This window comes from Sorex fumeus, unplaced genomic scaffold (assembly GCF_029834395.1).
Source record: "Sorex fumeus unplaced genomic scaffold, SorFum_2.1 ptg000034l, whole genome shotgun sequence".
Lineage (NCBI taxonomy): Eukaryota > Metazoa > Chordata > Mammalia > Eulipotyphla > Soricidae > Sorex > Sorex fumeus.
This window is the reverse complement of record NW_026606091.1, coordinates 45,394,619-45,412,173: the sequence shown is the minus strand read 5'-3', so window position 1 is coordinate 45,412,173 and position 17,555 is coordinate 45,394,619. Positions and strand designations below refer to the sequence as shown.

Sequence of the window (17,555 nt, the reverse complement as noted above, 5' to 3'; positions counted from 1 at the left end):
CTTTCTATTTTATTAGTAATAGCCTACCAGGAACTGCACATGTACTTGAGTGTGTAAGTCTGTATTGTGTACTAGATAGTGCCACTATCTTATGTGTTAATAAAGTAAAGTAAAGTAAAGGCCCTCCTGTTGATCATCGATTTGCTCGAGCGGGCCCAGTAACGTCTCCATTGGAGACTTTGTTGTTACTGTGTCTGGCATATCGAATACGTCATGGGGAGCTTGCCAGGCTCTGCCGTGCGGACGAGATACTGTCGGTAGCTTGCCGGGCTCTCCGAGAGGGGCGGAGGAATCGAACTCGGGTCGGCCATGTTGGCTGCGTGCAAGGCAAACGCCCTACCACTGTGCTATCGCTCCTATGTTAATACATTTATTAAATATTCATATATATTTATAGTAGATATTTATATATCTTGAAGTGAATGTACTTAAGCAATAATGTACCTAATGTTGATCTACATTTCTGAAAACTGGGTATATGACTCCTCTTGTATTTATGGTACTAACTTACCCTTTGGAATGTAATGTAATTTTCATATGAACATTTACCTTACACCTTCTATTTCAAGAAAAGGCAAAGTATAGTTATCACAAGGTGTTCATTATTTTGAGAAGCCACTGTCTTAATGATTATTTAATCCTAAAATTACATTGTAGCACTGTAGCACTGTCTTCCGGTTGTTCATCGATTTGCTCAAGTGGGTACCAGTAACGTCTCCATCTTGACACTTGTTGTTACTGTTTTTGTCATACCTAATATGCGACAGGGAGCTTGCCAGGCTTTGCCGTGCAGGCGGGATACTCTCGGTAGCTTACCGGGCTCTCTGAGAGGGATGGAGGAATTGAACCCAGGTCGGCAGCGTGCAAGGCAAATGTCCTATCCACTGTGCTATCTCTTTAGCCAAGATTACATTTGTGCTTATATGTTTATACAAAAATCAGTAAAATTTTTACACTTTTTGTTTCAGGCTTAGTTATTTTTAGACTAATAGAGATGAAAGATTATGTTAAGCACACTTAACTCATTTTATCAAGGGAGTTTTAGGTTTTCTTTGGTTTTGGTTTTCACTAGTACTAATGCATTACATTTTACAGTAGAATTTATTGTTTTAGTTTTTCATACCATAAATATTGTCTCAAATAGAATTGTTATACCTTTAACCAGTGGAAAATTAATGCTTTCAGTTTTAACTACTTATTTGGAAAGTACTTTTTCCCAAGAAGGCAATTATTTTTTAAAGCCTGAGTTTCAAAAAATCCATTTTAGAGCCTGGCAGATAGTTCAAGTGGTAGAGCACATGCCTATGCCCAGCCATGAGAGGCCTGAATTTCCATCCACCATCCAATGTCCTGTCACCCAACACTGCTGAGCGTGACCTTCCTTCATCATCACAAGCATAACTAGAGATAGGGGGAGAGGAAATTCATTTTAAATTCAGAACCCTGCATAGGATTTCAAATTGACTTGTTTTTGGTAAAACAAATATATTTGTAGAGTTTTTCTTTGGGAGGAAGTGAGGGAGGGGGTGGCATGAGAGAATACCCATCAGTGCTTAGGGCTTTCTCCTGACTTTGTGCTCAGGGGTAATTTCTGCTGGTTCTTAGGAATCATATATAATGTCGGCTATTGAACCAGGGTTGTTTGTATGATGTATGGCAAAACCTTTCTTCTTGGGTTTTTTGTTTTTGATGTTGTTTTTTTGTTTTTAGACTTGATGGTACTCTTGTCTTATTCCTGGCTTTGTCTCCTGGGATCACCCCAGAGATGTCCAGAAATGTGTTGTTATGTTTATTTTCAAACCAGAATAATGAAATGAATTCCTGATACTGCTAATTAATTCTGTCATTTTAATTTTCTTTCTTTTTGGGGGGCTGGAGCAATAGCACAGCGGCAGGGCGCTTGCCTTGCACGCAGCCAACTATGGCCGACCCGAGTTCGATTCCTCCGCCCCTCTCAGAGAGCCCCGCAAGCTACCGAGAGCATCTCACCCGCACGGCAGAGCCTGGCAAGCTCCCCATGACGTATTCGATATGCCAGACACAGTAACATCAAAGTCTCCAATGGAGATGTTACTGGGCCCGCTCCAGCAAATCGATGATCAACGGGAGGGCCTTTACCTTTACCTTTACCTTTTTTTTTAATTAGTGAAACACCATGAGGTACAGTTGTAGACTTACAGATTTTTGTGCTTGGATTTCAGTTATACAATGATCAAATACCCATCCCTCCACCAGTGCTCATTTTCCACCACCAAGGTCCCAGTATCCCTCCCACCCCCCATCCCCCCATCCCACCCTGCCACAACACCCAAAAGGAGAGAGAGAACAAAAGGGAATGCCCTGTCATTTTATTTTTTTTATCAAGAGTTCAAACCCAAAGAATGATAGTCTGCTTCAAACTGCTCTTTCAAAGTCTACATACAAGTCATAGTAATTAATTAGTTTTTTGAGGGTTATGACAGTTTTAGGGCTTACCTTAGTGAATTCACATAGAGAAAGAACACCGTCTGCTGGAACTAATAGGTGGGCTACAATCTAAAACCCAGATCCAAAGATTTAGCCATGTGCAGTCTACCCCACTGCCCCCCTGCCAAGTGCAACCAAAATTTGGTGAAGAAAATGCAGACTCATGTTATGTTTGAGGCTGTTTACTTATTTATTTCATTTTCTGGTAAATATTCTCAAGAGAATTCCAGATTTGGTTAAATGGCAATATTAAACTGGATGTTTTTTACTAAAAGCACCTCTAACACAAAATAGCATTAAAGAGTTTAAAATTAAAAGTAGTACATCACTAAGTGAGTAATAGGGAAAATCTCTGGCAGTCATAAAGAAAAGTAACTTTATCAAAATGCAAATTTAAATGACAAATTTTATTTTCACCTTTAAGTGCAAAAAATCTAAATAATTTTCTATTGACACAGTTATAAGAACAGTTTCACACACTACTGGGAGAACTGCAAATTCATAGTTTAAAAATGCTTCGGCATTGTGAGTGACTTTAAAATGATCTTATCTGGGCCCAGACTTATAGCCTCCCCGGTCAGGTGCTTGCCTTACACATGGCCTATCTGAGCTCTATCTCCATTATCCATGTAGTTCCCCGAGCACCACCAGAAGTGATTCCTGAGTGCAGAGTCAAGAGTAATCCGTGAGCATCACTGGGCCAAAAACCAAATGTGTGTGTGTTGTGTGTGTGTGTGTGTGTGTCATTAGATTTGATTTTTCATCTACTCATATTGATCTGTTGTCACATGGAACTGAAACTTTTTATGCAAAGGTTTATGTAGAAAATTTCCTGTCAGCATTATTTGTAACTAACAATTAGGGATAAGAAAAATGGCCAATAATGAAAGACATGTTAGACAATTATAGTCTGTAAGTGATATGTAAGATTTTTCTTTTATTAAAAGGTGTTATTTGGGGTAAGCAGAGTAATAGTATAGTGGATAGTGCACTTACCTTTCATGTGGTCTACCTAGGTTCAATTCTCGGTACCCCATATAGTTGAACCTGTCAGGAGTGATTTTGAGTACAGAGCCAGGAGTCGACCCTGAGCATTGTCCAAACACAAAAACACAGAACAACAACAAAAGCACCTGTTACTGGGACTGGACAGAGAGAGTACAGCATTTGCTATTCATGTGGCTTTGAGGCCAGGGCCCCTGGATCAAACCCCCAGCACCACATGAGGTTCCTCAACTACCACCAGGGGTCGCTCCTGATCACAAAGCTAGGAATAGCTCTTGAACACCAATGGATGTGGATCCAACTTCCCTCTCCCCACTGAGCAAAAAAAGAAAGGTTATTTAACATTTTGAAAAAAGGTTTTGAAGGTGCTTATAATACAGTGTCAGGTGAAAAGATTAGAATACAATGCTATAGGGTCCATTCCAATTAATTAATGTGTTCATTGTCAATTGTTGCTGAAGACAAGAAGGAGCCAGGGAACGAGTACAGAAGTTAGGGCTTGATTCCTCACTTCACATGATCTTGTGAGTGAACTGGTCATGACCCAAGAGGTCCCTAAACACAGTTAAGGCGGCCTTGATTGTCTCTGGCACTGCCCTGACCCTAGCAGCACTACATCCTTGGGCCCTAGCATTGAACTGTCACCTTTGGCCAAGAGCCTGTGGGAATGGCCCCCAAGACCCTGAGTACCACTTTTGACCTCCCTCCCTACAAAAAGAAAAAGACAGGAAGGAAACAACAAAGCATTGATGTAGGTGTATGGCTGTCAAATATTTGCAAGAGAATGTTTCAGTCGTTCAGGTGACAACGCAAGATTGGCACATATTTTTTTTTTAAGTGTAGGTTAGTTGCTTCACACTCACCAGTGACTTGTTTTGACTTTTGCAGTGCCTTGTCCAGTAGGAGAATTCTCTCGTTCTGGATTAATGCCTTGTTATCCGTGCCCTCATGACTATTACCAACCCGATTCTGGGAAATCCTTCTGCTTATCTTGTCCCTTTTATGGAACCACCACCTTCACTGGAGCCACATCCATCACAGATTGCTCAAGTAAGATGATGCCCTTCCTATCTTCCCTTGTCTCTGTGCATTCATCAACTCTGAATGTTGTTCTTGAAGGCAATTTAGATCTAGGCTTGCCTGGTTATCCTTTTAAGATTTTTATTATGACAACAACAACTCAGAGATTCTAATTTTGGAAACAGTGACAACTTTGAAACTTCTTTATAGGGCTCTCTGATTTAATGCCATTGTATTATCAATACTGTCAATTTCTGTGCTCCTTTTTTTTCAGTATTGCTAAAACAAAATATATGTGAGTTGGCTTTCTTAATGAATAAGAATCTTGACCATGGTATTTATATAGTCTACTCATTGGCAGTCTGGACAATTCACTGATTTTTTTTCTAATGTCTTCCTATTAATCTTCATAGGTTTTAGTTCAACTTTCTCAGCAGCAGAGGAGAGTATAGTGACTTATTCTTCTGACCACATAAAAAATAAATATGAAATCAGCAATCAGGCAAGTCCGTTTCCTATGTGTAAATTATGCTCTAGTGGAATGTTGGAAAACAGTTGGTCATTCTACACATCCATACAGAAAAACTATCAGAGTTGAAACTAAATGATCAACATTCTTGAATTTTATAAATGAATAACAGTTTTTATTTGGAAATCAATAAGAACTTTCGAAAAGCATAGCATTAGAAGATCTGAGTACCAAAATTGGGATTCCTCTGCCGCCACCCTGCCCCCACCCACAGGATATCTCACACATAGAATGTTTAAATCTGAGAAACCTTGTGATATATTGATAATTAGCACTTACCCCAAGACTAATCCATTCTTTGAGTAAGGGCATTTGGACTAGCCAAAGACTTTTACTGATTGGCAGGAAAAAATCACTCAACTTTTATGAAAATAAAAATTAAAATTTTTATGTCTCTCCATCTCTCATTTAATGAATTTACTAAAATCTATATGATTATTATAATTTGTTTAGGGTTTTTATTTTCTATTATATTAAGACACTTTAATTTCCAGAGTTGTTCATAATAAGTTTCAAGCATAAAATGTTCCAACACCAATTTTTATGATAAAAAAAGCCATTTCTTAGAATAACATGATAAAACTCACATAAGAAACATAAATCATAAACATAAGTAAATTAGTTGTTTTCTTTAAAAAACAATATAAGTAAATTAGTTGTTTTCTTTAAAATTTTTTAAATTTTTTTTAAAAATTTGAGTAGGACCAATTATTTTGGTAGATTCAACCTTTACTCTGAATTTACTATATACAATGTCTTGATAAATTCTTTAGTTTTTTTTTAACTCCTGAATTATTTTGGGGAGAAAATGGAGGTCATATTTCTCATTTCAACTTCTTATAGACTCATGCAACATAACGTCTTGTCCAGATTTTATAAGTCATATTTGGAAAGGAGCCTAGTGGAAACAAAAATTTATAGGGACTTCTGGGGCAGTGCCTGTCAACTCAACACATATTATAATCTCTGTCCAACTTTTAAAAATAAGGAACCACAGATCCCACTCCCAGAGATGTCTGTTTAGCTTGTTCAGATTGGAGCATTATTTAACATCCAGTAGAACCACGTTTAGAAACGCTGCTGGGTTTACCAGAGCATCACTCAAGAACAAATTAGTTGTGCCCATTTCTAACTGGTGCCAACATAAAACAGACAGTAGCCCAGCTAGTTTGTGTGATGGAAATCATCCCTAACCAACTGTCTGTTATAAACCTCATCATTCCTTAGTCAAGATTGTTTTAAAATGAGTTGAGTGTTTGGCCTCTGATAGATATCTTTTCTGCCACTGGTAGGTTTTTCATGAGTGTTTCTTGAATCCCTGCCACAATAGTGGAACATGTCAACAACTTGGGCGTGGTTATTCTTGTCTCTGTCCCCGTGGATATACAGGTAACATAAAGGAATGCAGATTTTAATGTTTTCTGTATAAAATATTTGCGTGTTTATTTAGTGCGTGAAATATTTATTTAGGCACTGTGATTTACAGTGTTATTAATGATAGAGTCTCAGGCATGCAGTGCTCCAACTCCATACCCATCACCAGTGCCAGTGTTCCCTACCAATATCTCAAGTTCCCCTTCCACCCACCCTGCTCCCATTAAGTATAATAGTTTAGGTCACATGTCATACTTATATACTTATATACTCATATATATAAGTATATATACATATGTATATATACATATATACATTATATATATTTATATACATATTATATATTTATATACACATGTACATGTATATGTGTTACATAAAATAAAATACATCTTATGAAGGACAGTTTTCTTTGCACAATTTTGAGGAGAAAAGAAGAATCTTCTCTTATGACATAGAAAGTCATGTCATAGCTCGTAATTTAGGTTGGAATGTGATCCCAGATGATATGTACAAGGTTTCATTCTAACACAAACTAAATGCATGACATTCAACATAGAGCAGATTGTCCAGTATAAACATTTTTAAACAAATTCTAGTGTTTCGTTTGCTTCACACCAATGGAGTTCTTGTGAATAACTATGATTTGTTGCTTTGTTTCTCTGTTTCTGGAAGCTGTGCTTAGGAAAATAATGTGACTTTGGACTTGATTATGTAAGAATTATGTTTTCTTGTAGTTTGGTTCACATGCCAGCTCAGACCAGAAATGCAATTTTTGAGGAAAAAGGGTTTTATCTTAAAATTGGAATTTATTAAAAAAATGATTATCGTTCATTGTTCTAGAAATGTAGTTTTTGCATTTGAACTGGTTTTTATGATTATTATTTTGTACTTGTTTATATTTTAGGCTTAAAGTGTGAAATAGACATTAATGAATGTAGTTCATTGCCATGTCTCAACAATGGAATCTGTAAAGACCAAGTTGGAGAATTCATTTGTGAATGCCCATCTGGTTACACAGGTGAGGGAAAAGCTTCTTATTTTCACATTAGGATCCTTGGAGTCATTAAAATTTCATTATTCAGAACCACAACGTCGCTTTAGTCCATTTAGACTAGCTATTACCAAAAAAAAGAGAAGCGCTATCAAGTACTAGTAGGGATAAAAGAAAAAGTATCACCCTTGTGCACTATTAAGTGTACAATGATGTGACCGGTACAAAAATAAACAGTATGGGAGTTTATCAAAAATTAGAACAATTGCATGATCCAGAAGTACCACTTCAGGATATTTATCTGAAGGAAATCACTCTCTTATAAAGGTATCTGTACCACCTTGTTTATTGTAGCCAAAAAGTGGAATTAAAAAAGCTAAATTCCAAAATTGAGAGTAGATATTGATATTGACCAGAAATTGGGGAGAGTGGAAAAACGCAGAGATGTTAGTCAAAGGGTACAAATTTCACTTGTAAGGTAAATAAGTGGCCAAGTTCTGGAGATATATAGCATAATAACTATTGTTAACAATTTTTCGTTGTATACCAGAAAGTGACTAAAGAGTAAGTCTTAAATAGTCACATACACACTAAGAAAAATGGCAGCTATATATAGTGATTAATTTGTTAATAACCTCATATGGAGCGGTAGGAGTGATATCATAGCAATAGCACAGCGGTAGGGCATTTGCCTTGCACGCGGCCGGCCCGGCTGAGCCTGGTTGGATTCCTCCACTCCTCTTGGAGAGCCAGGCAAGCTACCGAGAGTATCTCGCCCCCACAGCAAAGCCTGGCAAGCTCCCTGTGACGTATTCGATATGCCAAACACAGTAACAACAAGTCTTACTATGGAGACGTTACTGGGCCCGCTCGAGCAAATTAATGAACAACGGGAGGACAGACCCTATTGTTAATTTCTGTGTTTACTTACATTATTATGGTATTTAATATGTAATCCAATCTGACATGATTTTTTATAAATAGTAATAGCTTTATCACTTAATTGTAGGAATTAATTATAATCTAAATTATCTAGCACTATATCTAAATTATAAGTTATTATAGCAAAAATATAAATATATATTAGAACATACAATATATACTTTTGTAGACTTTAATGTTCAGTAAATTTCTTAAACATTTTAAAGCAATCACATTTTAATAACTTTATCATCCCCACAAAATTATTAGGTAAATATCATAACTTACAGTAGTAATTATTTGAACCATATTATATATGTCTCTTTGGAATCCAGTTCAGTAATCATAGTCCTGATAACATGGGAAGATACACTGAATTTATACAGAAAAAACACTTCTTATCTGGAAATTTAAATCAAAAGCCTCTAAAAATAGGGAGAATGTTTCACACAATCAAAATAGCCTGTAAAAATTCCTTGAATCAGTCATCAGGCAAGTAGAGAGGTGTATTTTTTTGCAATTCATGAATTGAAAATACAAGAATTTTAATTCTGCTGAGGAAAAAGATTGTGTTCACTAGAAAGTGAGTAGTTTGAACATTGGGGGCAGGTCCCATATGTCTTGAAACAAACCACACTGACTTACATTCTGAGTGGCTGATTTCAGGTTTGATGGGTGCTGGGACCAGCTGAGACCATGTGGGTTGATCTTCATACTCATCTCCCCTCCCAGGCATATCCAACATGGGGATCTACAGGAAATTACCTGCCTTTCTTTTGTTCCCTCCCACTCCCTTTACCATGTTCATGCCATTGCATCTCTGTATAACACAGGAAATGGTACAACTCCACCCTATATTTCTTTATCTAAAATTCTGTCCCTCAGGTCAGTGATACCCAGGGTTAAATCCTAGAGAAATGTCAAACCAGATGGTTGATGCAGGATGAAAAAAAAGACCCAAATTTCTAAATTTAGAAAATATGTATTTATTAGACATTAAACTTATTGTGTGTTTCGCTGGGTATAATTTATAATTAGGATTTACTGTGAACAGCAAGAAATGCTCATTCACAGGTGTATGAAACTATAGACTATATATAAGCTATGATGTCTATAAAATTTTATATTTTGGTTTGTTTTGAGGCCACACCCAATGGTGTCAGAGGTTATTCCTGACTCTGCACTCAGGAATTACTGCTGGTAGTTCTTGGGAGACAATCTGGGGTACCAGCAATTGAACCTGGGTCAACCAGGTTCAAGGCAAACGCGCTACCCACCGTACTATTACCTCAGCCCCTAAAATCTGACTTTCATTAGTGAATAGTGAATTTTGTGCATTTTTATATTGCTGAGGTGCATAAATTATAAGCCATGTTACAGAACTCCATGAGCTTCTAAATTTCTACAATCTTCAAAGAGCATATATCTACCTATATATCAATATATATATGCTTAAATAAAGAAATTTGCAGCACTATACCAATTTTAGTGTCTATTCTTGATAAAATCACAGACATCTCTGGGTCCTCATTTCTACTTTTGTTGAAACAAAGGATTTCAATTACATCATTTGTTCTCAAATTATGTTCAGACAAAACATAAGTCATCTACACAGAAATTTGACCATGTTTTTTCAATCTTCAGAACAAAAGAAGTTTTTTTTCTTTTCAGTCATTTACCCCATAATTTTCTTCAAGCCTTTAAACAGTTCCCTCTTAAATTTTAAAGGATCTAAATGTAACAAATGGGTAAGTTAATAGCAAGTGAATAATTTAAGAACATTTTAAAAACAAGGTCACTCTTTTCTTCACTGAAAACATGAGCCTATATATTCATGGTTGTCAGTTTTCATTGCTGGCTGAAAATGTCAAATTCTATGCAAGAGAATTTTTGCAGCTCTTAGAATGGAAAAAAACATTTCATTTCAACATTTCTGGCAAAGAAGAAAACTTCTCACAAACGTGTTAGCCACAGTTTCCAACTGCTCTACTCTTGGCCCTAAACAATTTGTTTGCAAACTATTAGTCTTCAAATGCTTTGGGGTTTTCTCCGGCTCAGAGTCTTTGATTCTTGGCAGGTCGAGTTTGTGAAGAAAATATAAACGAATGCAGTTCCAGTCCTTGTTTAAATAAAGGTATCTGTATTGATGGCATAGGTGGTTATGGCTGTACTTGTGCCAAAGGATACACAGGTAAGAGGATTCCATTCTTCCTAAAAAATTTTAATCACCTGGAGCTGAAGAGATAGGGTTCTTATCTCTTATCCAGATAGTGGATAGGGTTCTTGTCTTGCATGCAGCCAAACTGGGTTCAATTCCTGGTTCCCCTTATGGTACCCCAAGCCCCGTCAGGAGTGATCCCTGAGCACAGAGCCAGGAGTAAGCCCTTAGCACTTCTGGGTATGTGCCCAAAAGAAACAAACAAAAAAAAAAAATGAAGAGCCTGTAAGCAGCAGGCATTATTACACTTACTAACCCTAAGTTATCAGGTGTTGTAACTGTGCATGATTACATAGGGGGCTTCCATTTTTTCCAATTCCTGTTTTATAAAAAAATTTTCCATTTCCTCCAATTTTGAGGAATTTCATACAGAAATATTTGGATGTTGGACATCAGGTCTGAAATTTAGTTTAAAAAAAAAACAGGATAGGAACAGAGTATGGGGAGCGAGAAAAGACAAATAAATAAATAAATAAATAATATGCCTAAGAGAAAGAGAGGGGGGGGTGTCCCAAAAAAAGGGGAATTACAGTGAGGGATAAAGGCAGGTCGAAGAAACTGGCAATTTTTTAACTAAATTTACAAATTTTATTTTTTTTAACATGAACTCGGTTTCAGAAAGGTTTTTTTAAGGCATAAAATTTATTTTTAAAAAGCTGATTACATAAGAATATATAAAGTCACAAATACATTGAGAGAGTCTTAAAGAATGAGCCTCAAGCTAGGTCGCTTGGCCAGTGACTGTGCATCCCCCTTTCAATCCTCTAGAAGTAACTTCCTCTAGGAGGTCATAACTTCCTCCACAGTTACCCTGTGCAATGGCATATTCAGGCACTCTCCCACACTCATTCGTAGGCCTGCACTGTGAAACGGAAGTCAATGAATGCGAGCCAAACCCATGTTTTCATAATGCCATCTGTGAAGACCACGTTGGGGGATTCTTGTGCAAATGCCCACCTGGATTTTTGGGTACCCTGTGTGAAAAAGACCTGGATGAGTGTCTCAGTCAACCATGTAAAAATGGAGCTACCTGTGAAGACGGTGCCAATGGCTTCAGGTAAAAGACTGGTTCTTTTACTTTTATTTACTCAACTTTTTAGTCTGTTGTCTCTGTGGAACGTTACTTTGTGAGTTAACTCATCCTAAATGCTGGTAGGCCCAGTAGAACAGACCACCTGCTGTCCTGGTGTGTTCAATTATTACTTATTTCCGTTCCATCAACTATTTAAGATAACATATATTTGAAATGCTGCAAAAATAGGTTATAAATTAGTTCTGTCACTGTAGTAGTATAGTCACACACTGGAAGTTTCTCTCTTCATAAGAAGTGCTGGAAAACATATTAAAAATTCACATGCCAAAAAAATTCATATGCCAATCTAAAGGCATCTGTATCTATGGAAATTCAGTTTTTATAGTAATCAGGTAAGAATATTATCTTTCCCATTTTACAGATGAGTTAACTGTGGCTAGAAGTGGTTAACTGATTTGCTTAAGTCCATTCGCTAAGTGTGTAGTCTGGAGTTTTAAAATAGACATCCATGGGCCAGAGCAAGAATACAGCAGGTAGGGCATTTGCCTTACATGCAGTTGACCTGGATTGAATCCCTAGCACCCATAGGGTCCCCCGAGTCCATCAGGCTGCTGAGTGTAATCCCTAAAATTGAAACACTAAATAATAAAATAAAATTGACATCTGATACATTTGAAGTTTCCCAATGATCCTGATGTACATCCAGATTTGGGAACCACTGCTCCATATTTGAAAAGACATAAAAGGTTAATGGAAATAGAAGTCCACAGAAGCAAATAAAGAATCACTTGTCAAAGCTCATATTTTAAAGGTGTATTTTTCACTATTTTAGCTGAAATTTTCACATATGCAAAAATAAAAATGAATTTTGCCATCATATTTATTTTGCCAGAGCCTGGAACCGCGCGGCCCCGTTTGCGGCTGCGCGACATTTTATTATGACATCTCATTCCTACTTTGACAAACTGGCAGGCTCCCGAATATAACCTGCCCACACGCAGAGTCTGGCAAAATCCCCGTGGCGTACCCAATATGCCAAATACCAGTAACAATGATGGGTCTCATTCTCCTAAAGAGCCTTGAATATAATCTCAGGGCTAGGATGAAGGAGACGTTACTGGGGCCTGCTCGAGGCAATCGACGAATAACAGGATGATCTGTGATCTGTGATTTATTTTGCCATGTTATTTTGCCATGTCTCGGAGAGCCCAGCAAGCTACCGAGAGTATTCGATATGCCAGACACAGTAACAACAAAGTCTCCAATGGAGACGTTACTGGGCCCGCTCGAGCAAATCGACGATCAATGGGAGGGCCTTTACCTTTACCTTTTTGCCATGTTAGTCTATATTCTATGTCCGTGATTTTCAAACCTTCAGTTTTAGTTGGGCTGGAGCGATAGTGCAGTGGGTAGGGCATTTGCCTTGTACACTGCCGGCCCAACCCGGGTTTGATTCCTCCGTCCCTCTTAGAGAGTCCGGCAAGCTATCGAGAGTATCCTGCCTGCACGGCAGAGCCTGGCACGCTCCCCGTGGCATATTCAATATGCCAAAAACAGTAACAACAAGTCTCACAATGGAGACGTAACTGGTGCCTGCTTGAGCAGATCGATGTGAACAATGGGAGGACAGTGCTACAATGCTAGTTTTAGTTTAGTATCTTGGATTTTTAAAAAAAATCTAAATAAAGTTTATTTATAGGTAAATAAAATAACAATTAAGCTTCTGTGGTTGAAAATAGTAGAATTTGTAGCAGAGAAAGACTTTGTCTGCTGGAATCAGCTCTTAATCCTCCAGTAAAGCACACTGCAAAACAACATGCCCCTGTTACCACTGATCCTTCAGCCCTGTCCTGTTGCTTCCCCTCCTGGGAGCTGTGCTATCTAAAATATAGAAACCTGACAGTCTTACATGCAGAATCTCTGGAAATTTTGTTGTACTCAATATGCTGCATCACTTGATCTTTATTCAGAAGAAATAGGAGGAGTCGGAGATAGTTTGGCGGAGGGCACTTGCCTTACAGGTGACCAACCTGTGGTTCAATCCCCAGCAGCACATAGTGTTCCCAGGACTCATAGAAGAGCACAGAGCCATAAGTAAGCCCTGAACACTGTCAAATGTAGCCCACAAGTCAGAAAAAGAAAAAAAATTAAGAATTAGGGACATGGCATGAAATTGAATTCAAACACCCACTCCACTGTTTAGTAACAAATGGACTTAAGCAAATTACTTAACCATTCCTAGCCACAGTTAACTCATCTGTAAAATGGGAATAATAATAATAATCCTACCTGATAGTTTTAAAAATTGAATTTCCATAGATAAAGATGCCTTTAGAATGGCATGTGAATATTTTATTATTTCTTTTGTTTTAACTGAATCACCATGAGATACAGTTACAAGCTTTCATGTTTGAGTTTCAATCATACAATGATCAAACACCCATCCCTCCACCAGTGTACATTCTTCACAACCAATGTCCCAAATATGCCCCCGTTTCCAACCCTACTCCTGCCCCCATGACAAAAAATTTACCCCATACTCTCTCTCTACTTTGGGGGATTATGGTTTGCAATACAATACTGAGAGGCTGTCATGTTTGGTCTTTTATCTACTTTCAGCACACATCTCCCATCCTGAACGATTCCTCCAATCATCATTGTCTTACTGATCCCTTCTCTATTCCAGCTGCCTTCTCCCCCAGATCATGGGACAGGCTTCCAACTATGGAGCAATATTCCTGGCTCTTGTTTTTACTGTCCTTGGGTGTCAGTATCACATTATGTTATTTTGGCATATGAATTTTTAATGTGTTCTCCAGCACTACTTATGAGAGAAACTTCCAGCGTGTGACTATACTATAGTGACAGACCTATTTTCTAACCTATTTTTGCAACATTTCAAATACATGTTATATTTAATAGATAGAATGGAAAAAATAATAATAAAAACACTGTTTTGTTGGAGTCTTTTTTAATGACATGACATGAGGGGCTCCCAAGCATACTTAGGAAGCTCAGGGACTATTTCTAGAACGCCCAGCCTGTGAGGTTGGACAATTTAGTGCTGGGGCTCATCAGTGTGATTCTATTTGAGCTCAGCAATGCTGGGGCCACCCAGACTACCTCTGCAGTATTCAGAGCCCTCAGGGCTAGCTGCACCCAGCAGTGCTTGGGGATTACCTATGCTACACCAAGTAGTGTGCAGTGACTTGGTGCCAGAGATCAAATTCAGTGTACCCCACACACAGAGTAGTCACCTACTCCTAACATCTGAGCTATTTCCCTGGCCCTTAAAACACCAGGTTTAAAGCAGGAGGTGGTGTTGGGTTTCTTATGGTTTTGTTTTTTGATGTTGTTGTTTTGAAGTAAAATACTTTTATTTGGGGGGCTTATTCAAAGGAGAATATGGGTTTCTCCAGAGAGAAAAAAACTAAAGGCAAAAGTATCTTTCACCATTTTAATTTTCAGAGACCTGAAATAGGTTTGTGTATATGTGGGTGAGATGGCTATTGCTCTTCTGAACTGTTCTAATTGTAATATATTGTTTCCTTTCCAAAGGTGCCAATGTGTACCAGGTTTCACGGGGCCACGCTGTGGATCAAACATCAATGAATGTCAGTCTAACCCATGCAGAAATCAGGCCACCTGTGTGGATGAAATAAACTCATACAGTTGTAAATGTCACCCAGGATTTTCGGGCAGCAGGTGTGAAATAGGTATCTACGATCTCAGTGTTATTAATAATAATTTGAACATTGTGATGCAGTAGCAATATTGGTTTTCACCTGCACCAAGCATTGCCTATGTATAAAAAAATCTCTTCTAATAATGTCATACTTAATCTGTACAGACATCCAGTAAACTAGGTATGTTATTCTTATCTCTATTGGCATATATGAGGAAATTGAAGCTTAGAAATATAAATGGGAAATGGGGAATATTGAATTTCATAGTACTCTTTATAATCTGTTTGGAAAGAGATTTTGATAAACCCTCTGAAAGAAGATCAGGATTCATTTACTTGTTTGAGTATGATAGCTAATCTGCTTTCTCAAAGCACAGGAGTCCTTTATATGTAGGACTTCTGTTTGATAGAGTGGAGTGTGCAGGTCTGGGACAGAGCTGAATTGCTTATGAAATAAAGAAGAGTTGGGGTCTAGAAAGAACATGGTCTCTTGTTCCACAGTTGCCCCTCCTTTCCTGAAAATGGATTAATGTATTCTGTTGTCATTCCCATCAGCACACAGACCTGGCTTGGTGTCTCTTTTCTGTAATAACTTTCCAATTCCACTTCTCCTTCCAACTGTTCCTTGTTTTTTTCTGCTTCTTTTCAAGAATGTTTCCTGTCTTCAAAACATACGTATCTTTTGTTTAAAAGAATGATTATTTCATAAATACATATGACATCATAAATACATAATGCAAAGATTGTCCTCTTTGCTAACCTGTGCCTTTTTGTCAATAGTACAATAGTGCACACCTGCTGCTGACACTCGGACAATGAAAAGTGTTCCACAATTTGCATACTTTTCTTACTCATTGCAGAACAATCGAATAATTTTAACCTGATCTTTGAAGTTTCTGGCATCTATGGTTATGTCATGCTGGATGGAGTACTTCCATCTCTTCATGCTGTAACCTGCACATTCTGGATGAACTCCTCTGACACTATCAACTATGGAACCCCAATCTCCTATGCCCTTGAGAATGGCAGTGGCAGCGACAACACCTTCCTCCTGACTGATTACAATGGGTAAGCCAAAATGCTAGGCAAGCTGTACTTCTGATCTTATCCTTGTGCAGACTTACAACATTGGGATAACTTGTAGGGTAGTCCAGAGACCCAGTATGAAGCAGAGTGACCATAATCACATAGACAATTTGTGTAGGTTCTTAAAATAAGCAAAATGTTAGCAATATACCTTATATATGTTTTATTTTGTTTTTTTTCTGTACCAAGTACTCTCTTGGTGTCTTACTGAATGTGAAAATTTATCAAGTACTTCATTTGATCTTCAGTATGACCTGTCTGAGGAATTAGCACCCATTTTACATAAAATAATAATCTGTTTAAAATTTTTAATTATTTTAAATAAATTTAAAATTTTAACAATAGAACTAAGTTCTATCCCCAGCACTCTATATGGTGTCCTGAGCCCAGAGTATGCCCTGAACACAACTGAGCATAGCCCAAAAACCGAAAGTAAAAGGGAAAAAAGTCCTTAAGTTTCAAGAAAAATGGAGTCTGTGTCCGAATCTCATACTAAGAGTGATAGAGCTGTTCTAAACTTTGTTCTAAAATTCATCTCAAATCTGTTAACTTTCTTTTACATATCAGAGTCTCTCAGGGTTAAGGATTTCAGTGACATTATCGACACATAAAAGGAGACACATGCATCTTTAATAAAGGCCCTCCCGTTGTTCATCGATTTGCTCGAGCGGGCCCAGTAACGTCTCCATTGGAGACTTTGTTGTTACTGTGTGTGGCATATCGAATACGTCACGGGGAGCTTGCCAGGCTCTGCCGTGCGGGCGAGATACTCTCGGTATCTTGCCTGGCTCTCCGAGAGGGGCGGAGGAATCGAACTCGGGTCGGCCGTGTTGGCTATGTGCAAGGCAAACGCCCTATCACTGTGCTATCACTCTAGCCCAGCATCTTTAATGAACTAGTCTAAAAATTCAGGTGTGCGGACGACATCTCTCTAATTCTTTTGGATCAGTTAGTTCTGTTCAGAGGGCCCCCATCCCTCTTCACTGTCAGGAATGTTAACTTCAAGGTTTCTTTGCCTTCTCTTGGATTATTAAAATCCACAGACTAAAGGGCCACAAACTTGGGCAGGACTTCCATAACTGGCCATCTGTTCTTATCCTGCTTTTTACCACCTCACCCTCTGTGGTTCCTTCAGAACCTCTGCTCTGTGCCACATGTGGAATCTGCCGTGATACAGCTGAGAGTTTTTACTCTCTGCTTCTTCACCTTCTGTTGATTCTGTGA

At 38.1% G+C, this 17,555-nt stretch overlaps 1 protein-coding gene across 1 annotated transcript in view; it reads left to right on the top strand.

The window, feature by feature from the left end:
* The window catches only part of SVEP1 (sushi, von Willebrand factor type A, EGF and pentraxin domain containing 1), a 226,694-nt gene that overhangs the window by 121,369 nt on the left and 87,770 nt on the right, over positions 1-17,555 (top strand). The window contains exons 19-26 of the mRNA XM_056117162.1: positions 4,360-4,521; positions 4,905-4,993; positions 6,313-6,409; positions 7,302-7,415; positions 10,387-10,500; positions 11,383-11,584; positions 15,119-15,276; positions 16,106-16,313. Coding sequence (XP_055973137.1) covers positions 4,360-4,521; positions 4,905-4,993; positions 6,313-6,409; positions 7,302-7,415; positions 10,387-10,500; positions 11,383-11,584; positions 15,119-15,276; positions 16,106-16,313 — 1,144 coding nt within the window. The remainder of the gene's footprint in view (positions 1-4,359; positions 4,522-4,904; positions 4,994-6,312; positions 6,410-7,301; positions 7,416-10,386; positions 10,501-11,382; positions 11,585-15,118; positions 15,277-16,105; positions 16,314-17,555) is intronic.